The following is a 25271-nucleotide window of genomic DNA, read 5'->3' on the forward strand; positions in this document are numbered from 1 at the left end:
CTGGGTTGGAGGCATGCAGGCAAGCACTTACATGTTGTACTGTCACTCTGACCCCTGAAGTTTTTATTGATGTTAATAGTATGGTTAGCAAGGTTAGAATTTAGGAATAGTAATATAATCCTAGAAAGCTGGGGCAGTTGACAAAGGCTTCTTGTAAGAAATGGATCTGGAACTGGACCATGAGGTCAGGTAAAGCTCAATAACAATGATGGGTGCGGTCTTGAGCCATGTGGCATCTCCTTACATGATTGCATGGTTGAGCAGAGTCACGGTGTGATAAATAGGATCTGCCTTTCCTTTAAGTGCTTAGAAGATGGATTATTGGAGAGCAATTTGTTTTTTCTTTGCAGGGGGTGGGGATAAGAATTTTTTTTTTCCATTATAATACCTGGCAGTACTCAGGACTTATTTCTGGCTCTCTTGTGCCTAGGGATCACTCCTGATGGAGTTTGGGGAAGCATATGTGGTACTAGGGATTGAATCTGGATCAGCCATGTGTCAGGCAGGCTCCTGAATTCCTGGGCCACCAGAAGTGATCCTAGAGCCACGAGTGAACCCTGAGCACTGTGGTGTGGCCCAAAACACAAAAATTCATGTTCCTAAGTATACCTTGGTAATTCTGATCCTCTTTTTCTTCTCAGGACCCCTGCAGTGGACCATGAGTCGGTAATGCCCACTGAAGACCTCTGGGAACCATGTCAGACGAATCCGCCTCAGGGAGCGATCCAGACCTGGACCCGGACTTGGAGCTGGAGGATGCGGAAGAGGAGGAGGAGGAGGAGGAGGTGGCAGTGGAGGAACATGACAGGGATGATGAGGAAGACCTGCTGGATGGTCAGTGACTCTAGAGAGCTAAAGCTAGTTTCTTTCCTTCTAATGGCATTTTTGCTTGGAGCATGTGTTGTTTGTAGTTGGATTGTTTTTAGGTCATATGTTGTTAGAAGGATAGACTGGGAGTACATTGATAGTGAACTTTATGTGCTCCTCATATATGAATCATTGCTTTATATAACTCACTTTAGAGTTAGGAAGACCTAACAGATTTATGGTAGACATATAGATTTATGTTAAAGATTTGAAAGAAGTGTATACTTGCCCTTGGAAGAGTCAGTGACTGAGTCCCTGACTATTTGGGGTTATTGATACATCAGGTGGTCATAGGTAAACTTGGGAATAACCATGTGTGGTTTATGAGTTTCCTTAAATGACACTCTTTTATTCTGCTTGTATGGACACAAGGGAATTGTCTGTGGAGAGCTTATTAGACTGAAAGTGTGCCGCCTCTATGCAAAGCTGTTCTGTCTCATGAACACTTGTGGGTCTATAAAACACTACTACTGGTAGAGAACTGCATCTCCCTCCCTGCCTGTCTCACGTTCTGTCTTACAGTCTGCTTTCAGCACACATCTCCCATCCTGAGTGGGCTCTCCAAGCATCCTTTACTTGGTGGCCCCTTCTCTATCTGAGCTGCCTTTCCCCCCAGCATGTGAGGCCAGCTTCTAAGCTGTGGAGCAATCCTCCTGGTCCTTATCTCTACTATCCTTGGGTGTTAGTCTCCCATTCTGTTACTTTATATTCCACAAATGCGTGCAGATGTCATTTCTACTATACTTTTTTGCATCTCCGGGATATATTCCCAGAAGTGGTATTGCTGGGTCAAATGGGAGCTCAATTTCCAATGTTTTGAGAAGCATCTATACTGTTTTCCAAAAGGGCTAAAACAGTCGACATTATCACCAGCAGTGAAAGAGAGTGCCTTTCTCCCCACATCCATGCCAACACTGGTTGCTTTTGTTCTTTTGGTTATGTGCCAGTCTCTGTGGCATGAGATGATATATCATTGTTGCTTTGATCTGCATCTCCCTGATGATTAGTGATGTAGAGCATTTTTTCATGTGTCTTTTTGCCATTTGGATTTCTTTTTTGAGAAAGTTTCTGTTCATTTCATCGCCCCATTTTCTGATGGGGTTGGGTGCTTTCTTCTAGTAGAGTTCAACCATTGCCTTGTAAATCCTTGATATCAACCCCTTATCAGATGGGTATTGGGTGAATATCCTTTACCATTCTGTAAACTGTCTTTGTATTCTGGTCACTGTTTCTTTTGAGGTACAAAAGCTTCTAATTTTAAGATAGCACATTTGTTTATCTCTGTTTCCACTTGCTTGGTTAGTGGTGTGTCATCTTTGAAGATACCTTTAGCTTCAGTGTCATGGGGGGTTTTGCGGACCTTTTCTTCAATGGTACCTTATGGATTCTGGTCTGATGTTGAGGTCTTTAATCCATTTTGATCTGACTTTTTTGCATGGTGTTAGGTAGAGGTCTCAGCCCATTTTTTGCATGTAGCTGTTCAATTTTGCCAGCATCATTTTAAAGATGCTTTCCTTGCTCCACTAAACATTTCTTGCTCCCTTATCAAAGATTAGATGATCATATGTTTGAGGGTGTATGTAAGGATATTCAACCCTGTTCCATTGGTCTGCGGCTCTGCCTTCTTTCCAATACTATGGTGTTTTAATTATTACCACTTCGTAGTAAAGTTTGAGATTGGGGAAGGTGATGCCTCCCATCTTCTTTTTCCCAAGAATTACTTTAGCTATTTGTGAGGGTTTGTTGTTCCATATGAAGTTCAAAGTGTTTGATCCATTTCTTTGAAGAATTTCATGGGTAACCTTATAGAGATTGCATTGAATCTGTATAATGCTATGGAGAGTATTGCCATTTTGACAATATTAATTCTCCCACTCCACGATCAGGGGATATATTTCCATTTCCTCATGTCCTCTTTTATTTCGTGAAGTAGCATTTTGTAGTTTTCTTTGTATAGGTCCTTTAACTCCATAGTTAAGCCGATTCCAAGGTATTTGATTTTCTGAGGCATGATTGTGAATGGGATTGCTTTTTTTATGTAACTTTCTTCTCTCATTATTTGCATATAAGAAAGCCATGGACTTTTGGGTATTTTTATAACCTGTGACTTTACTATACAAGTCTATTGTCTCTAGGCGCTTCTTGGTAGAGGCTTTAGGGTTTTCTCAATATAGTATCATATCATCTGCAAATAGTGGGAGTTTGATTTCTTCCTTTTCTATCTGGATGCCCTTAATATCTTTTTCTTGCCTACCCACCATTGCAAGTATTTCCAGTATATTGAATAGAAGTGGTGAGAGTGGGCATCGTTATCTTGTTCCCTGTCTTAGAGGGAAGGCTCCAAGTTTTTCCCCTTTGAGGATAATGCTTGCCATAGGTGGTAGATGGTAGATGACTCTGACTATATTGAGGAAATTTCCTTCAGTACCCATTTTGGTGAGAGTTTTCATCATAAACGGGTGTTGGATCGCGTCAAATGCTTTCTCTGCTTCTATTGATATGATCTTATGTTTTTTTTTTTATCTTTTCTTCTATTGATATGATGGATTATGTTGATTTCCGAATGTTAAACCATCCGTGCATCTCCAGGATGAATCCCAGTTGGTTGTGGTGTATGATCTTTTTGATGAATTGTTGGATTCTATTCGCTAATATTTTGTTGTGGATCTTTGCATCCCTGTTCATTAGGGATATCGGCCTGTAATTTTCTTTTTTTTTGTGGTGTCTCTGTTTGCTTTTGGTATTAGGGAGATATGTGCCTCACAGAAACTGTTTGGGGGAGTTTCTGTTTTCTTCAATTTCCTGGAAACGCTTGAGAAGAACTGGCAATAGGTCCTCTTTAAATGTTTGGAAGAATTTGTGTGGGAAGACTTTTGAATACAGTTTCAATTTCCTTGATAGTAATAAGTCTATTCAGGTATTCAGATCTTCTTGGTTCAGCCTTGGAAGATTATAAGAATCCAGGAATTTACCCACTTCTTCTAGGTTCTCATGTTTTGTGGCATACAGACTTTCAAAGTAGTCTCTGATGATCTTTTGAATTTCTTTGGTTTCTGTTGTGATAGCCCCCTTTTCGTTTCTGATTTGGTTTATTAGGGTTTCTCTCTCTCTCTCTCTCTCTCTCTCTCTCTCTCTTTGTGAGTCTTGCTAGTGGTTTATCAATCTTTGTTTATTTTCTCAAAGAACCAACTCTTGGTTTCATTGATCTTTCGGATTGCTTTTTGGGTTTCCATGTTGTTAATTTCTGCTCTGATTTTTATTATTTCTTTTCTTCTGCCTGGTTTGGGCTCCTTTTGTTGGTCCTTTTCTAAGACTTGAGCTGTGAAGTCAAGTTATTTGTGTGGGCCCTTTCTTCCTTCCCGAGAAATGCTTGCAGAGCTATAAAATTTCCCGTTAACATGGCTTTAGCTGTGTCCCACAGGTTCTGGTAGCTTGTGTCTTCGTTCTCGTTTGTTTCCAGTTATCTTCTTGTTTCTTCCTTGATTTCCTTCCTTACCACTCCTTGTTCAACATTGAGTTATTTAATTTCCAAGTGTTTGATTTGGTTCTCTGCGTCTGTGTTTGATTAACTTCTATCCAAAGTGCATTGTAGACTGAAAAGATAGTTGATACAATTTCTATCTTCTTGATTCTATTGAGGTATGTTTTGTGACCCAGCGTGTGGTCTATTTTGGAAAATGTCCTGTGAGAGCTGCACTTCTTAAGCATATAGTTTAAACTCCCATTCCCAACCCCATTTGGTTTGTGTGGCTTGCCCCTTCCTCTGCCCCGAGCTTGTTAAAGTAGCATTGATCTTTTTCTTTGTGGTCATCTGACTAGCTACAGGGCTTGTCAGTTAATTCCAGTCCTTTGTAGTATAATACACCACAGTTCAGTAGTTTGTCATGTTCCTATTGAAGGAAGAATTGCTTTTTGAGTTTTGTTTTGTTGTATTTGGGGGCCACACCTGGCTGTGCTCAGGACCTACTCATGGCCCAGCACTCAGGGATCACTCCTGGCAAGGTTTGGGGAGGGGGGCAGGGCTTGGGACTACATAGGGTGCCAGGGATCAAGCCTGGGTTGTGGTGCAAAGGCAAATGCCCTGCTTGCTGTACTGTCACTCTAGTTCCCAAGAATTCGTTTTTGTCTGTTTCTTTTATTTATTTATTTTTTTTGCTTTTTGGGTCACACCCGGCAATGCACAGGGGTCACTCCTGGCTCTGCGCTCAGGAACCACTCCTGGCTCTGCGCTCAGGAACCACCCCTGGCGGTGCTCAGGGGACCATATGGGATGCTGGGAATCGAACCTGGGTCGGCCGCGTGCAAGGCAAACGCCCTACCCGCAGTGCTATCGCTGCAGCCCCGGTTTTTGTCTGTTTCTAACAGACAAGCTTAGTGGAACATTGCGTGCGATCATCATTGTAGTGAAGGAGCCTCAGAAAATGTGCTCCTGTCATTCTTCAAATTCCAGGAGATCAAACTGTCAATGTCACTGCCACTGTCCTCCCATTGTTCATCCATTTGCTTGAGCAGGCCCAGTAACATTGTGAGACTTGTTACTGTGTTTGGCATATCGAATACGTCACGGGTACCTTGCCAGGCTTTGCGGTGCGGGTGAGATACTCTTGGTAGCTTGACAGGCTCTCCAAGAGGGGCGGAGGAATCGAACTCAGGTTGGCCATGTTGGCTGCGTGTAAGGCAAACGCCCTACCCGCTGTGCTATCAACTCCAGCCCCATTGTTTTTCTTTGCTGATGTTGCTGTCTTTGGTTTTGTTTTTCCCTTTTGTTTTTAGGGCCATACCTGGTGATGCTCAGGAGTTACTTTTGGCTCTGCACTCAGGAATCACTCCTGGTGTTGCTTGGGGTACCATATGGGATAGTGGGGGTCAAACCCAGGTTTTGTGCTCAGGGATCACTCTGGGTGGTGCTTAGGGAACCAAATGGAGGCCCGGGGATGGATTCCTGGTCAATCATGTGCAGAGCAAACATCCTATTTGGTTTACTATTGCTTCAGAGCCCCAATCCTGCTTCATTTCTTTATAGGCAAATTGCCATTCCACTTTTTCCCCCTTGACCGTGTTGTTTGCTGTTCAGTGCTATCATAAGTTAGTTTGAATCTCCTCATATATAGTTTTGTACCTCTTTGCAGGTGAATGAGTAAACATAATGAAAGACAGTTACATGAGGCTACAACAACAGGCTTTCTTGTTTCTCATGGCTTTTTAGATTTGGGGTAGCTATTATTTTTCCCCTTGCAGAGCATCTCAGACTGTGCTGCCGTCAGGATCCCCTCAAACTTGCCCTGGGCACTTTCTAAGTCACTGTGTTGTATTCTAGGCCCTTTTTCTCTGGAAATTCCAAACAGTAGTACTGTTAGGATTACCTCTGGCTTGCAGTTGTCACTGAGGTTCGAATTTACATACTTGGCCTTTAAGTCACTAACTTAAAGTCTTCTGAGCTCTTTCTCATTAGAGATCAAAAACTGTGGTACTGTTCTGATCACTTCAGCACATATGGTAGTATGTGAATGACCTCATGACCTTTGCTTGCTTGGTAAGTGCTTTAAGCCACTGAACCTTCTTTAGCGCTCCCTCCCCCCACTTTCGCTTTTTATAATGTTAAATAAGTTATCAGAATTATATATTTAGGTACTAGTAGAATTTTGTCAGGTTTTATTTGGAATTTTCATACTTTTTTGCTCTTTGGAGGTGGGAGATTGGGATTATACCCTGCAGTATTTAGGGGCTGTGTTCAGGGCTCACTCCTGGCAGTGCAGGAGATCATGTGCAATGTCGGGGATCAAACCTGGATTGGCCACAATGCAAGACAGGCACCTTAATTCCTGTACTATCTCCCTAGTATTGAATTTTAAATGCTACCAGTGAACATAACAGATATAGCCATACTGTCTTCCATCTAGGCTTCTTCGAATTCTTTTATTTATTTATATTATTATTATTATTTTTTAAAACTTTATTTATTTATTGCTTTTTGGATCACACCTGGCGTTGCACAGGGGTTACTCCTGACTCTGCACTCAGGAATTACTCCTGGTGATGCTCAGGGAATCATATGGGATGCTGGGAATCGAATCTGGATCGACCGCGTGCAAGGCAAACGCCCTATCCGCTGTGCTATTGCTCCAGCCCTTCTTTTATTTTCTTCAAATTTTTCTCTTTTTGGTAAGGCATTTGTTTTATCAGTTTCCCATCAGTACAGAAGCAATTTAACAATTATATTGATCTTTTTTTTATAGATTGGAAGGGGGTTCTTACATTAAAGAGTCCCATGGTTTGCATTCTATCTTCTTGTTACTTGAATTCATTTTCAACCTGAAGTATCTTTTCTTCTAGTTAACCAAATAGATGTGATGGACCTGGAGCCCCATCTACTGTTGTTGACCAGTTAGACCTGCAGTTCTCTTCAAAGACCTGAGGATGAATTGCTTCTCAGGTCCTGTGGTCTTGGGCCCTTGCAGTGTGGGAAATTACCTGGGCACCCTGAAAATGCTGTGGTCCTCCAGGGCTGCATTTGACAAGGCTTGGGGGGACCATGTGGTGCTGAGAATTGAAGCTTAGTTTGACACAGACTAAGCATTTTTATTTCAGTAACTTTTGGTTTGGGGACTACACTCAGTAGTCAGGGGCGGTTCTTGTCTCTTTGCTCAGGAATAGCCCATGGTAGTTCTCAGGGACCATATGTGATGGTAGGGATCGAATCAAGGTTTGTGGGATGTAGGCATACACCTTAACCTCCCTGTGTTGTCTTTCCTGCCATGGTCTTCTAATTTTTTTAATATGTTGGTTTTATTTTAGCCACATTATTTTTTCATTTGTAATGTAGTTTATATTTTGCATTTTTAGGGATTTGAATAAAGAACTTTAGAAATCTCCATGTAAAATATTCTTAGCCTCTTATGTGGATCTCACAGATGAGCCAGTGATTTTCTTCAGCAAAGGCAGGGCTGATGAGCTCTCAAGAGTCTTTATATTTTGGGGTTTTGGGCCCTGAAGTGCTGAGTTTACTCCCTACTCAGTGCTTCAGAATTACTCCTAGCAATACTCAGGAGACCATATGTAGTACTGGGGAATGGCTGGGAGTTAGTCCATAGATTGTACCAAGGTAAGCCATATCAAGGCAGATGTCTTAACCTGTACTATCTCTCCAATCCTCAAGAGTCTTAATTACTTAAAAAATATATGATATACTTTTGGTTTCTTAATATTATTTATATAGAAATAGGAAAAAATTCTCATGGTTTATTTTGTAATAGTGTAGCTCTAAACTGTTTTGTTCTCTTTCTTTTTCTTTTTTTAAGGTCACCCCAGTGATGCTAAAGGAATGTTATGTAGTATGTTAGAATAAATTCAGGGCTTCACACATGCTTTGAGTTATTTTCCTAGCTTTTTTTTAAAGAGTACGTTGAGTCAGCAAAATAGTATATAGGGATTAGGATGCATGCCTGACATGTGATTGACCTTGTTTCAGTTCATGGTACCACGTGGTCCCCAGAGCATTATTGGGTGGAGTATTGCAGGCCCTGGAGACCCTGAGTGCTCCCGGGATTGCTCTCAGTACTGCACAACCCAAGCAGCAACTTATCCTCAGGCCCTTGCATTGTCTGGAGTGGCCCCTGGATCCCTTGAGCACCACTTGGGAGACTTCTTTACCCTCAGAAAAGAGAATTTTTGATTCACAGATAAAATAATATTGTGGTTTTGGGTTTTGGACCACACCTAGCAGTGCTCAAGGGCTGTTGGAGGACCCCATGTGGTACCAGGAATTTAACTGGGTTGACTACGTGCAAGGCAAACACCTAACCCTTATACTAGCATGGCCCAGATTTTTTGAATTTGAAGACAATTAATTCTTATTGCTTATAAAGTTCAGAGTAATTGAAATTAAAAAAGCCACATTAGGTAATATCTCCTGTTGCTTTGCTTGGGTTATAACTTCTTGGAGTTTGATTTAAGAACATTTTTAGTTGGGGAAAGGCAGCTCAGATAGAGAAGGGACCACCAAGTAAAGGGCGCTCGGAGGGTCTGGGAGATGTGTGCTGAAAGTAGATTATAGAACAAACATGATGGCCACTTAATACCTCTATGACAAACCACAACACCCAAAAGAAGAGAGAGCGCAGAAGGGAATATTCCCTGCCACAGAGGCGGGGGTGGGGTGGGGGGGACGAGGTGGGGGGTGGTGGGAGGGATACTGGGATCATTGGCGGTGGAGAAGGGGCACTGGTGAAGGATGGGTACTCGATCATTGTATGAAATGCAAGCATGTAAATTGGTAATAGTACCTCATGGTTAGTCATTAATAAAAAGTTATTTTTAAAAAAAGTAAAGTTATCCTACCTTTCAGTATCAGTATTGCAAACCACAATGCCCAAAAGGAGAGGGAGGGGGGGGGGGGGGGAGAGAAATAAAAAAGATTAAAAAAACATTTTTAGGATTCTCTGAAGTTTTATTTTTTCAGTTTAAAATTTTGTTTATTGATTAATGTTTTGGGTTCACATCTGGTAGTGTTCAGGACTCGAGTCCTGGTTCACAGGGATCACTTCTGGCAATGTTCCGGAAACCATATATGGTGTTGGACATTGAACTGGTCACTGCAAGGAAAGTGCTTTACTCTCATACTTTCTCTCAGGTCCGCTCTGTAGTTTTAGAACTATATCTTATCCCCTCCCCTCTTACCTTTTTGCACTTATAACTTTTTTTTTTTCCTAGAAATGAAGTGATAACGTTAGTTGTTTCTGGCATCTCTGCCACTATTTTCAGTTTAGTTTTTGAGCCATACCTGGCAGTGCTCAGGACCCATTACTGACTCTGCTTAGGAAACCATCTATGGCTCTGAGATTTGAGCTAGGGCAATGGGCACCTTAGTTGCTTACAGGGAAAGTGTCTTTGCCTCTGGTACTGTTTCCTGGTCTTCTGGACCCTGCCACTATTTTCACCTCTGTTGTTGCTGAAGCTGCTCCTCCTCTCCCACCTTGTCCCCTTCCCCCTCTTGCTTCTCTTCTCCTCCTTGCCCTCCCCCCTCCTATGCTCCTTCCTCCCTCCTTCTTCCTCTTTTATTTTTTCAGGTGAAGCTACGCATGTGCTTTACCATTGGGCCACAGTCACCAGTTTTTCCCCCACTCGCCCCACTCCTTCCTCTCTCTCACCCCCCTTTAAATTCTTGTTGTGACATTGTGGTGGCTGAGGGTTGAAGACTCTCAGCTGTGCTTATCAACTGGGTAGCTAGCTCATAGGACTAGTATCATGCTTTTACATGTAGTAGGCCCTGGTTTGATCCCTAGTGCCACATGTCCTCCAAGTGTCTAAGGGATCACCCCCCTGGAAAATGAGCCAGGAATACTGCTGAGGTACCTCTGTGTGTTACCCAGAAACCAAAAAACAAGGGAGTTCTGCTATATTTTTTTCTGGCTATGTTAATATTTTTCTAGTTTTTTTCCTATGCAAATGTATTCTGTTTAAATAAAACAGTAATTCTGTGTCCTTTTGTTGCTGTGGCACATAAAAATTTTCAAAACCATAAGTTTTTATGATTTATGTCATTTTATTTTTATTTTCCTTTACCTTTCTCCCTTTTCCCCCCCTTTTGTTATTACTGCTGTGACCAGGAATTACATACTTGGTATTGTGCTGACTGAGGATTTTGTACTGGTTGTTGTGGTCTCACAACTCAGCTGTGGTGCTTGCTGAGGCTCACACTCTGTCTAGCTATGCTTATGCAACACAGTTGGCTGGGTGCCAGAGACCCATACACTTTATGCTCATTGTGTTGGTTCTAGGCAGTAGAGTATCAACTGGGTAGCTAGACTCAAAGGACTAGTGTCATGCTTTTACATGTAGTAGGCCCTGGTTTGATCCCTAGTGCCACATGTCCACCAAGTGTCTAAGGGAATATCCCCCTGGAAAATGAGCCAGGAATACTGACAGGTACCTCTGTGTGTGACCCAGAAACCAAGAGCCTGGTTCATTGTATTCTGTGGCATGGGGATCGAACTCATAACCTCAAGTTTGTAAGTCAGAGATTTTTAAACCACTGAGCCCTCCCCAGATACTTATTTTCACTTTTCAGTGAGCTATACGGGGAGGGGAGGAGTTAGTCCCTCCCTGTGACTGAATATACTAATATGGATTAGACAGTGTTAATGGCTCTCTATTACATTTCAGCTTTTTGTTCTCAACTTTGATGACAAGCCTTTCCTTAAATTTACAGAATAAGAGACTGAAAAGATAACTCAATGGGTTGACTGCATGTTTTGCTTGTGTGGAGGCCCAGATTTGATCCCTGGAACCACGTGATCCTCGAGCATTACTGGGAACAACCTCCAAGCATAGAGCCAGGAAAGGTTTCTTGTGAGCACTTCCTCCTCCCCCCCCTCCCCCCCCCCCCAACACACACACACACACTCCAAATGGTCAGATTCAAGCCAGATCTTTTTGTTCCCTTTTGGTCCTGTCTTCCTTATCCTATTCTCCAGAAGTTATATCATTTTACCCCTAAAACAATTGAACCTGTTGTTGATTGACTTTTTAAAATAGCCTTACTCATGTTTGCGGTCCTCTACTTTTTTACTGAGATAGTGCCACTTTCGTTATCAATTCTTGGCCTTCCTCTGACTGCCAGTCTTACAGAGAGGGGGCAGAATTTGTTGTTTTGTTGTTGTTATTTGTTTGTTTGTTTTGGTTCTTAGGCCACACCTGGTGACGCTCAGGGGTTACTCCTGGCTCTGCATTTAAGAATTACTCCTGGTGTTGCTTGAGATATCATATGGGATGCTGGGAAATTGAACCCAGGTCGGACACGTGCAAGGCAAGCACCCTACCCACTGTACTATCTCTCCAGTCCCCCTGCAACCCCCTGTCCCCCCGCTTTTTTGTTGGTGGTAATGGGGCAGAGGAATGGGAGAAAATTTTTATGATTTTGGTTTTGGGCCTTACTTGGGGTTGGTCTCCTGGCTCAGTCTTGAGGATCACTTCTGTTAGTACTCAGGGGGACCATAGAAATTGTGAGGCACTGGGTTTGATCCCCCAGCACTGTAATCCCCATTCCCATCCTACTCAGCACCACTGGATATGGTTCGTATTTTGTTTTTAAAGTAAAAGATTGTCGGGGGCTGGGAAGATAGTATAGCAGGCAGATCAGTTTTCTTGCATACATTTAACCTGGGTTTGATCCCTGGCACCCCATATGATCCCCAGCCATGCCAGGTGTGGTCCCCTTGTGCCCACCACCAACAAAGGAAGATTGTGTCTGGGGAGATGGTTCAAAGAGCTGGAGCATATGCTTTGCATTAGGGAGCTCCAGTTATATCCCTGACAGCATCACTGTAAGTGACCCAAGAACTCTGAGCTGTAAGTAGCTCTTAAAAGACAAAATATTCTGTCACTTACTTGCAACAAATGATTGAGTTTATTTATTTATTTATTTTTTGGTGGGGTGAGGAGGCACACCTGGGAGCACTGAGGAGCTATTTCTGGCTCTGTACTCAGGAGTGAAGTGATCCTTGACATTGTTCAGGGAACCATATGTGACACATGTGGGATATTGAACCAGGGTTGGCTATAAACAAGGCAAGCACCTTACCGCCTATACTACCTCAGTGGTCATAGTTTACTTTTTATCCAGTGTAATTGTGTTAGTATTTAAATTGTAATATTTAATCCATTCATAACTGATTCGATTCCTCCGCCCCTCTCTGAGAGCCGGGCAAGCTACCGAGAGTATCTCTCCCGCACAGCAGAGCCTGGCAAGCTACCCGTGACATATTGGATATGCCAAACACAGTAACAACAAGTCTCATGATGGAGACGTTACTGGGCCCGCTCGAGCAAATCTATGAACAACGGGAGGACCGTGACTAGTACTGTGACATAACTGATTAGCTGATTGAATTGGGCATGAACTCCACTTTACATTTTTTTTTCATAATTTTATTTATTTTATCTTCTTATATTTATTTATTGAATCATTGTGGGAAAAGTTACAAAGCTTTCAGGTTTAAGTCTCGGTCATACAATGATCAAACATCTTTCCCTTCACCAGTACTTATTTTTCACCACCAAGAACCCCAATATACCCCCCTCCCACCCCTCCCGATGCCTGTAAGGCAGATGATTTCTACTTAACTCTTCTCTACATTGACTACATTCATTATTTCGACAAAAGATGCATCATTATTGTTTAGAATCCCCCCCCCCCCCCCCCAACAATCAGAATTGCTGAAAAGGCATTGTGAAATACTTTGTTTTCTATAGCTGGTTATGAGAATTATATAATGATTTTGGATTTCTGCAAAGAGCCAGATAATTATGAGATTGGTTTCTGTACGTCTGGTGTTATGGCTGTACTGGAGAGCCGCTTCTGGGGGCCAATTCGTGACCTCGGTAGGATGTGAAGGACGAGCCGGTACTGCCCCCCTTCCCATGAGACTGCAGTTGCCCCGTCACTGCTGGCTCATACCTGGCTTTCCAATAAGCTCTGAGGCAGCAGCCACCTTGCTGCTGGGGGCGGGGGAGGAGGAGAAAGGCGGAAGGGAGCAACACCCTTTTCCTCCCGGGGAGGCATGGCACCGTAGTTTAACACATGGTCCATTCACTTTTCTGCTGCAAGCTGCCGGGCTCTGAATTAAGTCCTTTTGCCTCTAGAGCCATGGCCGTGCTGGAGAGCTGTTTGTGGGGGGCAACTCGTGACCTCGGTAGGGTGTGAAGGACGAGTTGGTACTGCCCCCTTCCCATGAGACTGCAGTTGCCCCGTCACCGCTGGCTCATACCTGGTTTTCCAGTAAGCTCTGAGGCAGCAGCCACCTTGTACGCAGTCCAGATGCATTTCTGCCAAAAGCCGCTGGGTTTCGAGATTTGTTTCTGAGTCTCTGGGATCATGGCCATTAATCATCTTGATCAGGAACCAGAGAGGCATTTGTAGGCGGCAACTCGGGGTCTTATTGGGATGGAGAGGAAAGGGCCAGTTCCACCCTCATCTGGTGAGGCCCCGAGAGTCTCGTCACTGCAGGGCCAAACCTGACTGTCCAGTGACCTCTGGATGATGGTGGTCACCGGACCGCCAGGGGGAACAGGCCAAGGCACAAAACCTATTCCCACCTGGACTGGCCCAGGGCCAGTAACCTACTGCAGGAACAGGACGCATTTCTGCCAAAAGGCTTTGGGTTCCCAGATTCGTTTCTGAGTCTCTGGGATCATGGCCGTTAAGCAGTTTGATCAGTAACCGGTGGGGCCATGCCTCCAATTATATAGCTGAGGTGGAGGTGGTTTGCGGGTGTGTCTCCCGCATACCTAACTTTTGGCCATTTACTTTCTTGGTGACAGTAAATGACAGTACAGTCATTGGTGACAGTACAGGGCTGGAGTGATAGCACAGTGGTAGGGCGTTCGCCTTACAAGCGGCCAACATGGCTGACCCGAGTTCGATTCCTCCGCCCCTCTCGGAGAGCCCGGCAAGCTACCAAGAGTATTCGATATGCCAGACACAGTAACAACAAAGTCTCCAATGGAGACGTTACTGGGCCCACTCGAGCAAATCGACGATCAACGGGAGGGCCTTTTACTTTCTTGGTAAACTTTGCCCCAAGTTTTTGAGGTCTGGCCAAAGGCACAGCAGCAATTTTGGGGTATCAGAAAGTCTGACGGTGCCATCAGACTGCTGATGCACTCGCCTCACAGGTTCAGATTGACCTGCTGGCGGCACCATACCCCCAGTTATATTGAAATTTATATTGATGTTTATTTTCTAGCTAATCTTTGTTCTCTTTATCATTTCTTCTCTTGACTTAATTACACTTTGTATAAAAGGATATAGGTCCTAAAGAATATTGTAGTTGCTTGAAGCACTTGCCTTGCAAACATGGTTGCAAATTATAATCCCTGATAGCCCACATGTGCCAGCGTGATTCAGGCAGCTCTGCTGATTCCTGGTTTCTTGCCATAACACAGTCAAGTACGTTTTTTTTTTTTTTTAAATGAAGGAGTATTGCTATTTATTCAACCGCTGATTAGGCTGATTGAATTGAGCATGAACTCCATCTTTTTTTTTTTTTCATTTTTTTATAATTGTATTTATTGAATCACCATGAGAGCAGTTACAAAGCTTTCAGGTTTGTTTTGGTCATACAGTTAAATACCAGTACCTTCACCAGTGCCCATTCTCCCCCAAAAACTCAAGTATACCCTCATCCCACACCCTCCCCCTATCTGTGGGGCAGATGATTTCTACATTACTCTCTACTTTGATTACATTCAGTATTTTGACACCAGACCCACCATTATTATTTGGGATTTTACCCCAACACTCAGATCTGCTGAAAAAGCAACAGTAGACAATTTGTTTTCTATTGCTGGTTATGAATACCATGATGTCGTGCGGCTGCAGTAGTGGCCACGCGATTTTGAAATTCTGAAATTTCAACAATTAAATCTGGAGGGATTTCTGCCAAAACCTGCTGAGTTCTGGGATTTGTTCCTGAGCCTCTGGGATCATGGCCTTTAGGCAGCTTGTTCAGGAGCCAGAGAGGCCATTAATGGGTGACAACTCAGGGTTTCACTGGGACTGGGAGGAAAAGGCCGGCTCCACCCCTATCCCATGAGGCCCCACATGTCTCGTAGCTGTGGACCCAAACCTGACTGTCCAGTGGCCTCTGGAGGGTGGCAGCCATTGGGCCGCCAGGGGAATAGGCCTTTCCTAAGGCAGGAAACCTCTTCCCACCTGGGGTGGCCCAGCGCCGGGAACCTACTGCAGGGACTGGACGTATTTCTGCCAAAAGCTGTTGGGTTTTGAGATTTGTTTTTGAGTCTCTGGAATCATGGTCGTTAAGCAGTTTGATCAGGAACCAGAGAGGCCATGCCTCCAGTTATATAGCTGAGCTGGAGGTGGTTTGTGGGTGTGTCTCCCACATACCTAACTTTTGGCCGTTTACTTTCTTGGCAAACTTTGCCCCAGTTTTTTGGGGTCTGGGCAAAGGCACAGCAGCAGTTTTGGGGTATCTGGATGTCTGAAGGCACCTGCTGATGTCAAGTACATTTTTATGCAACACAAAACATGAGTCCCATGATTAGGAAATGGGATCTCTGATGGATAGGCTTGAATGTCAGCACGATAGCAGCCCCTGCTGAGGTTGGTGGAACCTCAGCTAAGAATGTGAGCCTTTTCATTGCAGTGGCTCAGAAATACTACTTAATCCTAACTGTTCTGGATGTGCTTAAACAGCTGGGAAGTGAGAAGATAATTTAAAATGATCTGGAAGACTTTGATATTTGCTTAAACAGCAAACCCGCTACTACTGGATTTAAGAGAAACAGCTGGAGGGGTAATATAGAGGGTTAGGTGCTTGTTTGCATGCAACTGTCCTGTGTTCAATTCCTAGAATTCCATATGGTTTTCCCCATCAGTGCCAGGAGTGATTCCTGAGCTCAGAGCCAGGAGTAATCCCTAAGCATTGCCTGGTGTGACACAAAAATAACATCAACAAAAGATAAGTAGTTAACATCAACAGCTTTTATGTTCTTCAATTCTTTCTACTTTATCTTTTTTTTTTGGGGGGGATGTGATTTGGATAATATACCCCATTGTGCTCAGGACTTACTCCTGGCTCTGTGCTTAGTGACCATTCCTGTCAATGCTTGGAGGAAAATATGTGGTGTTAGGGATTGAGTATAAAATGAGGCCCCCAGAACCATGGCACCAGAATCTGCGTCAGGCTGTGGGGTAGGTGAGAGACCTCCCCACCCCAAGGGACCCAGCCCCAGCAGCCTACCTCCACTACCCAACCACCACCACGCTCCAGTCTGCTTTCCAGATGCACAGGCCAAGCCTCATGCATGAAGTCCCACGGAACCCAGATAATGCGGAACTTTGTGACCTTGGACTCTGAACTCAACAGGACCCCAGAACAGAGATCCTCTGCCTGCTCCCCCCAGTCTCCAGTTACTCGGGGATCACACCCATAAGCCACACCCTGCCGGCACCAGATAATCTTCTCATGGCCACCCTCCAGAACTCTGGATGCTCCTCCCAGATGGGAGTATAAAATGAGGCTCCTAGAACCATGCCACCAGACTCTACGCCAGGCTGTGGGGCAGGTGAGTGCCCTCCCCACCCCAAGGTACTCAGCCCCAGCAGCCAATTTCCACTACTCAATCACCGCCACGCTCTAGGCTGCTTTCTGGACCACATTATAAGACACTTCATACCCATTTTCCACAATTACTACACCATATTTGATGGGGTTCAGACAGTAGGCAATATATCATAGAGAGAGTGTGTGTGTGTGTGTGTGTGTGTGTGTGTGTGTGTGTGTATATATATATATGCCTCTTGGAGAGTCCGGCAAGCTACTGAGAGTATCCTTCCCACACGGGCAGAGCCTGGCAAGCTCCTGTATTGGATATGCCAAATACAGTAACTGACAACAGGTTTCATTCCTCTGACCCTGAAAGAGCCTCCAATCTTTGGGAAAAACGAGTAAGAAGAGACTGCTAAAATCTCAGGGCTGGGAGGAATAGAGACATTACTGACGCCTGCTCAAGTAATTCGATGATCAATGGGATGACAGTGATACAGGGATTGAACTAGAAGTCAGCCACATGCAAGACAAGTGCTTAAATCCCTGTACTGTTTTTTTACATTTATGTTTTCTGTCCGAGATAGTTTTTTTTCTAAAGGAATCTCTTTTGAGAGGCCAGAGAGGTAATAGAATGAGGAAAAGGCACTTGCCTTCCATTTAAATATATAGCATTTCAGCACTAAGTGTTCTCAGCATCTCTTTAACACTTTTAAAAGATTTTTAAAGTTGTTTTAAAATTTGATAATATTACTAATCATTCTTGGTGCTTCAAAGAGTATTTTTCCTCAAGTCATTTTCATTTTAGTTGAAGCAGTATTTAACCAACTTTTTAAAAGTTATTGAGCTACAATTTGCCATTAAATTAATTTATTTCAATTTTTGTCTGTATCCAACTCATTGCCTGGGAGTCTTTCCTGACAATGCTTTAGATTAAATCCAGACATCCAGGATGATGCAAAGTATGTAGTCTAACCCTTTGAGCGCTCTCTCTCTCTCTCTCTCTCTCTCTCTCTCTCTCTCTCTCTCACTTTCTCACTCTCTGTTGCTTTCTCTCGCTGTCACTATCTCTCACTCTCACTCTCACTCTCACTCACTCTCTCACTCTCTTCTACACACACACACTCACACTCTCCCCAGCAGTGTTCAGGAGCCTCAGGGCCTGGTGACACTTGCCATCTGGATCAGCATTACTGGCCTGATGGTTAATGCTCAAGGCCTGGTGGTGCAGACACCCTGGTAGTATTCAGGAGCCATGCAGTGCTTTGGATCAAACTTCAGGCGTGGCACACGTAAGGCATATACTTAAATCCTGTATACTCTTTTTCAAGCTTCTCATCTGCCATTTATTTTATTTTATTTTTATTTTTGAGCCAGACCCAGTGATGCCCAGGGATTACTCCTGACAGCACTCAGGAATCACTCCTGGCACTGCTCACGGGACCATATGGGATGCCGAGGATTGAATCCCAGTTGGCCATGTGCAAAAGCAAATTCCCTAACCATTGTTCTATCACTCCAAGCCCCTATTTTGTTTTATAATCATATCCAACAGTGTTCAAGGGCTCTTTCCTGCAAGGTACTGGATGAGGGGGATTGTTCCTGGCAGCATGGGGACAGAGACATGTCAGGAATTGAATCATGGGTCTTCTGTGCCAAGTATGCACTCTAGACCTTAGAGCCATCTCTTCAGTCCTAATTTTTGCCTCCCTTTCTCCCTTTCCCCCCTCCCCTCCCCCTCCCCTACCCCTTCTTCCACCCTTCCCCCCCTCCCCGCTATAATCAGGACCTGTATCTGGTTCTGTGCTTAGGGATCAGTCCTGGTGGTACTAGAGGGTTGTAATAAAAGCCTGGTCATCTGCAAGGCGAGTGCCTTACCTGATATACTACTTCTGTGTACATAAACAGTAAATGAACTGTAATAAAATTTTCCATTTTATTTATTTTTTTGCTTTTTGAGTCACACCTGGCAATGCACAGGGGTTACTCCTGGCTCTGCACTCAGGAATTACTCCAGCCCCACTGTACAATTTTAAAATGGCAAATCAGGGCTGGAGCGATAGCACAGCAGGTAGGGTGTTTGTCTTGCACGCAGCCAACCCGGGTTTGATTCCCAGCATCCCATATGGTCCCCTGAGCACCGCCAGGAGTAATTCCTGAGTGTAGAGCCAGGAGTAACCCTTGTGCATCACTGGGTGTGACCCCCCAAAAAGAAAAAAATGTCTACAGTGTGGTGGTTTTTGACATAGTCACATTACAGTACAGACACCACAACTAATTTTACATTTCATCAATATAAAAAGAAACGCTCTTGGTTATTAGGCACTTAACTTCCATTACTCTCTCTTAGTCCCTTACAACCATTATTCCTATACTTTGTTGATACAGATTTACCTGTTGTAGGTATTGTTTTATTTTGTGTGTTTTGTTTTGGAATTAAACCAAGCAGGGCTCAGGGACTACTCCTGGCTTAGTGCCCAGAGGTGACTCCTGGTGGTGCTCTGGATACCATGTGATACTGGGCATCAAACCCAGAACTCTAGTGTGCAAACTATATACCTAGCCCTTGGAGCTGTCTTTCTTTGAAGTTCTAGGCATTTCTATGAACACAATCATATAATATATGGTCTTTTGTGTCTGACTTTGTTAGCTTAACAGAACAAACCGTAATGGAGCAAAACTCTGCCATGTCAAAATATGTCTTTGGCAAAAGGTTTATTTTATGGGATAGATTCAGAATCTTGGTGGAGGCTTCCTTTGAAAAAGTTATTCACTTGTACAAAGAAGAATTTTCTCTCAAGGATATCTCCTTCAATGTACTCAGAAAGACCTAATCCCCAACTGTTTTTTCAGTGGCAGTAGACTGTAAATCAATATACTTTTGTTGAATTGCCTTTGGGGAACCGCTGGGTTTGTCCTCAAAAAATAGACAAAAACACCACTAAGAGTACACTCAGCAAAATCTAGAAATGTGCAAGACTATAGAACAAGCGAATCCTCCTATAAATTAAATTAATTATTAATATGATGGTCTCTCAATATTTATATAGCACTGTCCTCCCATTGTTTATCGATTTGTTCGAGCAGGCCCAGTAACATCTCCATTGTGAGACTTGTTACTGTGTTTGGCATATCGAATACGTCACAGGGAGCTTGCCAGTCTTTATCATTCCCTTTCCTCCCTGCCCCGAGACCCTGAGTCGCAGCCCACGAATGGCCTCTCTGGCTCCTGATCAAGCTGCTTAATGGCCATGATTCAAGAGACTCAGGAACAAATCTCGGAACCCAGCAGGTTTTGGCAGGAATTTCCTCCAGATTTAATTGTTGAAATTTCGGAATTCGAAAATCGTACAGCCACTATTGCTGCCATGTGACATCATATGTTATTCATAACCAGCAATAGAAAACAAATGGTCTTCAGTTGCCTTTTCGGCAGATCTGAGTGTTGGGGTAAAATCCCAAATAATAATGGTGGTTCTGATGTCGAAATAAAGAATGTAATCAAAGTAGAGAAAGAGTAATGTAGAAATCATCTGCCCCTCAGGTAGGGGGAGGGTGTGGGATGGGGGTATACTGGGGTTTTTGGGTTGGAAAATGGGCACTGGTGAAGGGACGGGTGTTTCATTGTATGACCGAGACTTAAACCCGAAAGCTTTGTAACTGCTCTCACAGTGATTCAATAAATAAAATTATAAAAAAAAGGGGAGGGGGGAAAGAACAAAATCAGCCATAGAATTCTCACAAAACACAAAAATCACAAATCATCCTGTTATTCGTCGATTGCCTCGAGCAGGCCCCAGTAATGTCTCTTTCATCCTAGCCCTGAGATTATATTCAAGGCTCTTTAGTAGAATGAGACCCATCATTGTTACTGGTATTTGGCATATTGGGTACACCATGGGGAGTGGAGTTTGCCAGACTCTGCCGTGTGGGCAGGCTACATTTGGTAGCCTGCCAGTTTGTCCAAAGTAGGAATGAGATAATAAGATGTCATAATAAGATGTCACGCTGCCGCAAATGTGGCCGCGCGGTTCTGGGAGCTGGTTTTTATAGTCTCTGAGTCTTGGCCATTGATGGGATTACATGGCGCCAGGGGGCCAGTTGGTGGGTGTGACCCCCGCCTACTGGAATTTGGAGGATCTGGGTGGAGGATGCTTGGCCCCAATCTGAGTAGGCTTGGAGATCTCGGCCCCGGAACACGCATGGCTTTGCCCCTCTGCCAGGACCAGCCACCACCATGCTGAGACCACTCTCCATAGAATTCTATTCAGAATAATTCATCATCAATATATTAATGAATTTTCTTTCTCCCATTTCTTAAAGTCATGAACTAATGGAAGCACGATAATATTTATTTGGGGTATATAAAATAGCATAAGTGGTTTCCTATGTAAATATATATGCAAATATTTTTGATAGCTCTGTATTCTGCATTAAAGCTGTTTATTTGAACCTTTATTGCTGAAAAAAATATATACAGTTAATACACTCAAGTTTTTATAGTGAAAAATGTTACAGCATTAAGAATTTTTGGTTTGTTTTGGGGCCACACCTGGTGAATCTCAGGGCTGTCTCCTGACTCTATGCTCAGGAATCACTCCTAGCAGGGTTCAGAGGTACTATATGGCATTTAACCTGGGTCAATTGTGTGCATGCAAGAAGTGCTCTACCCACTGTACTATCGCTCTCCTGCAGCCCCACATTTTAAAAATTTCATTTTTTCCCTCCTTTGCTTTTTGGGTCATGCCCAGTGATGCACAGGGGTTACTCCTGGTTCTGTACTCAGGAATTACTCCTGGCGGTGCTCAGGGGACCATATGGGATTCTGGGAATTGAACCCGGGTCAGCCACATGCAAGGCAAACGCCCTGCCCGCTGTGCTCATTTTTTTAAAATTTACTAAGTTATTCATAGTTGAGTTTTAGGCATACAGTTTTCCAACACCAATCCCATCACCAGTGTTAGCTTCCCTCCACCAGCGTCCCCATTTCCCCTCCTACCCCCCAGCCTTCCTCTTTTATAGGAACATTTATAAATTTGGTTATTGTAATTTGGATATCATGCTTTCGGTTTCGTTGGTTTTATTGTTCGGATATATAGATAAATAATACCTCTTCACCACCAGTGTCTCCAGGGCCCCTGCCCACTATGCCTGTTACTTTCCATCTGTTTCTTTTTACTTTCCCCACTTCAGTTTTTTACTTTTTGTATGCTCAGTTCTATAGTCCAGGTTCCAGGCTAATCTAGGAATCTCCCCTTTGATACCTTTGCTTTTTCCTTGTCCTGTTATTCTATAAACCACAGATAAGTTAGTTAGCACCCTCCCTGCTGCTTTTTTTCCTTAAATTTAATGTGGTCTCTTATCACATGTAGTTTTGCAAAATTAATTAGGCCGTGTTCAGATTCAGGTTCATTTGAACTGAAATACCTCACAGGTTGTGAAATGTAGTTGTGCTAGTATGAGCCATGAATGAACAGAGAGAGAAAGGAGAGAGAGAGCGAGCGAGCTCAGGATAGGATAGTGAGTTTATCAGAAGTTCAGCGCTGAGGACCGCAATTCAGAAGAGAAGGAGACTTGGAGCCCTGTTTGCTCAGAGGGTCTTTCTTTTTTTTTTTTTTCCCCTTAATTTGTTGGGAAACTTTTTAATTGAATCACTGTGAAATACATCCTTACAAAGCTGTTGATGATTGGATTTCAGTCATACAGTATTCCAACACCCATCCCTCCTCCAGTGCACATTTCCCAGCAGTCTGTGTCTCTAGGTTCCCTCCCATCACCCCCCACCCCGTTGCCTGCCTATATGGCTATATGGCAGGTGCTTTCATGCTCTCTCTCTCTCTCTCTCTGTCTCCCCCCCCACCCAGCATGCGCTTCCCCCTCTCTGTGTCTCTCTGTCTGTCTCTGTCAGTACTCCCCCCTCTTTTGGGCATTGTCATTTGCAATATTGATACTGAAAGGTTATCAAGAATAGGAAGGTCTCTTTTATCCTCTAGGTGGGGTACAACCTACATACATTCTTATCAGTGAAATGGGATACAGAGGTAATAGGTAAAAGAAAAAGAATCAATGCATCATTCCCACATGATATGGCCTTTAGGGGCTCAAAAGAAAACAGCCAGGTGCAGCCATGAGGCATGATCTCCCATGCACTCCCTTAAATCTGTTGCGCCCATAAATCTGGTGGGCTGGTGAGCTCTTAACTTGGTTGACTGGAGTCATAAAAGGAATGCTTCTTCCTCCCTTCTCAAGTTTAACCTAGGAGTCAGTGTCAGTTTCCCAGTCCCCACTATATTTTCTTAGTTGTCATTAGTTTCATAATTCTCATTACATACAACTTTTTATTTGTCATTATATATGTATGTGTGTGTGTGTATGTGTGTGTGTGTGTGTGTGTGTATGTTCTAGCATATTACTTTAAGAGAGACACATTAACTTGGAATCCAAATGGGAATGAGGAGGAAAAATATGGAATATCTGGGCGAAAAAGTCTTGGAAGTGTCCATTTTATCTACCCTTAATGAATGAAGTGCATGGCTTTTTTTTATTCATAGCTACTCTTGCCTAGTCATTTTTGTTGTGATGATGTTCATAACTCATTCCTGAGAAGCTTATGTAAGTGCTCATTGATGTTTATATAACTAGTGATTGCTGCTCACAGCTGGCTTGTGAAGGAGAAAGTTCAGAAGTATTTGTGACTGGACCTGGTTCTGTGATTCTGAACTTGGGGATGGTAATAATCAATGACTTTTAGTCCAGGTGAACACTAATTTTCCTTTGTTGTCAAAGCACATGTCTCTGCTACTAGGATTTTGTTTTTAAAGTTTATTTTTTTGATAAGGTGTACATGTGCGTGGCTCAGTATTCAGAAGTCACATAAGTATAAAAGCTCATAATGAAAGATTGTATTTTGGTTTAGAGAAAGATTACATCATTCTTGGAATAACTATCTCAATTATAAAATTATTTAGTGGTTTTGTTAATAATACTAAAGATCTGGTACATGTACTTGTAATGTTATAGAAACCAGAAATAAACAATGAGTTCAAGTAAAACACTGACTTAGCTGCTTTTTTGTCCCTTGACCAGATAACTAGAGCTATCTGCATTATCCATGTAGCGTGGGTTTTTGTTTTAGTCTGATTTGGGTTTGTGGCCACATGTGGTGGTACTCAGGGCTTCTGGCTCTGCACTCAGGGATCACTCCAGGTGGGCTTAGGGGACCATATTGGGTGCTGCAATAAAATTCAGGTCAGCAGTGTGTAAAGCTAGTGCTCTACCCGTTGTACTATCATCACTCCAACCCCTCTCAGTATATCTTTAAGGTTTTTTTTAATTGCTTCCTGTCTGGCCAAGTTAAGATTTTTAAGAGTCTCAAATTGGGGCTAGAGAAAAGTACATGAATGAAAGATCTCGGCTTGCATGTGGCTGACCCTGTTCCTTCTGCATCACATGGTTCCCCAGTACCATTGGGAATAGTGGTCTTAGAGGTTCTTGGTGTGGTCCTGGAGGTTCCTGAGCACTGTTGGAAGGCAATTTCCTCCCAGCTAATCCCTAACAATGCAGGGTGCAAGCAGCACCATATGCTAGACCCTCTCACATTGAACTGCTGGCCTAGTTGAACAGAAATCATCAGGAGCCCCTAGGCCCCTTGGATACTATTTGGGAAGCCCCCCAGCCCTGGGAAAAAAAAATCCCATTTTAGTTATGTTCCCAACCACTGTAGTTCTAGGGATCACAGACTACAGGGCCACCAAGATTGCACTCAGAGTTTGGGGTGGTTCCTAGGATTGAACTCTTAGCCTCATGAATACAAGGCAGGTATTCTACTGAGCCACATCCTACTGCCCACACCTGATTAATTTTATTTATTTATTTATTTATTTATTTTTGCTTTTTGGGTCACACCCGGCGATACACAGGGGTTACTCCTGGCTCTGTACTCAGGAGCACAGCCCTGGCAGTGCTCAGGGGACCATATGGGATGTTGGGATTAGAACCCGGGTTAGCCACGTGCAAGGCAAACACCCTACCCTCTGTGCTATCACTCCAGCCCCCTGATTATTTTTAAACTGCTGCTATAAGTATGTTTCATATTTGGGCCACACCTGGCATTGCTCAGAGATCACTCCTGGCGGTGCTGGGGACCATGGGAGTATATATGGGATACTGGGGATTGAACCCTGGTCAGGTGTGTGAAAGGCAGGCGTTTCACCCACTGCACTATTCTCCACCCCATAAATTGCTACTGTATTTGGCCATATGCAGTTCCATGACAGGCAGAAATGTGCGCTAGACATGAATTGGTAGCTAGGCTTCACAAATTGGAATTTGTGTGTGGGC

At 43.5% G+C, this 25271-nt stretch overlaps 1 protein-coding gene across 2 annotated transcripts in view; it reads left to right on the plus strand.

Moving 5' to 3' along the window:
- LOC130037908 (testis-expressed protein 264) overlaps positions 1 to 25271 on the plus strand; it is a 139405-nt gene that overhangs the window by 35344 nt on the left and 78790 nt on the right. For both annotated transcript variants that reach the window (XM_056129954.1, XM_056129955.1), the window contains exon 2: positions 642 to 834. In XM_056129954.1, coding sequence (XP_055985929.1) covers positions 696 to 834 — 139 coding nt within the window. In that variant the 5' untranslated portion in view covers positions 642 to 695. The remainder of the gene's footprint in view (positions 1 to 641; positions 835 to 25271) is intronic.

Source organism: Sorex fumeus, unplaced genomic scaffold, assembly GCF_029834395.1.
Source record: "Sorex fumeus unplaced genomic scaffold, SorFum_2.1 ptg000072l, whole genome shotgun sequence".
Taxonomy (NCBI): domain Eukaryota; kingdom Metazoa; phylum Chordata; class Mammalia; order Eulipotyphla; family Soricidae; genus Sorex; species Sorex fumeus.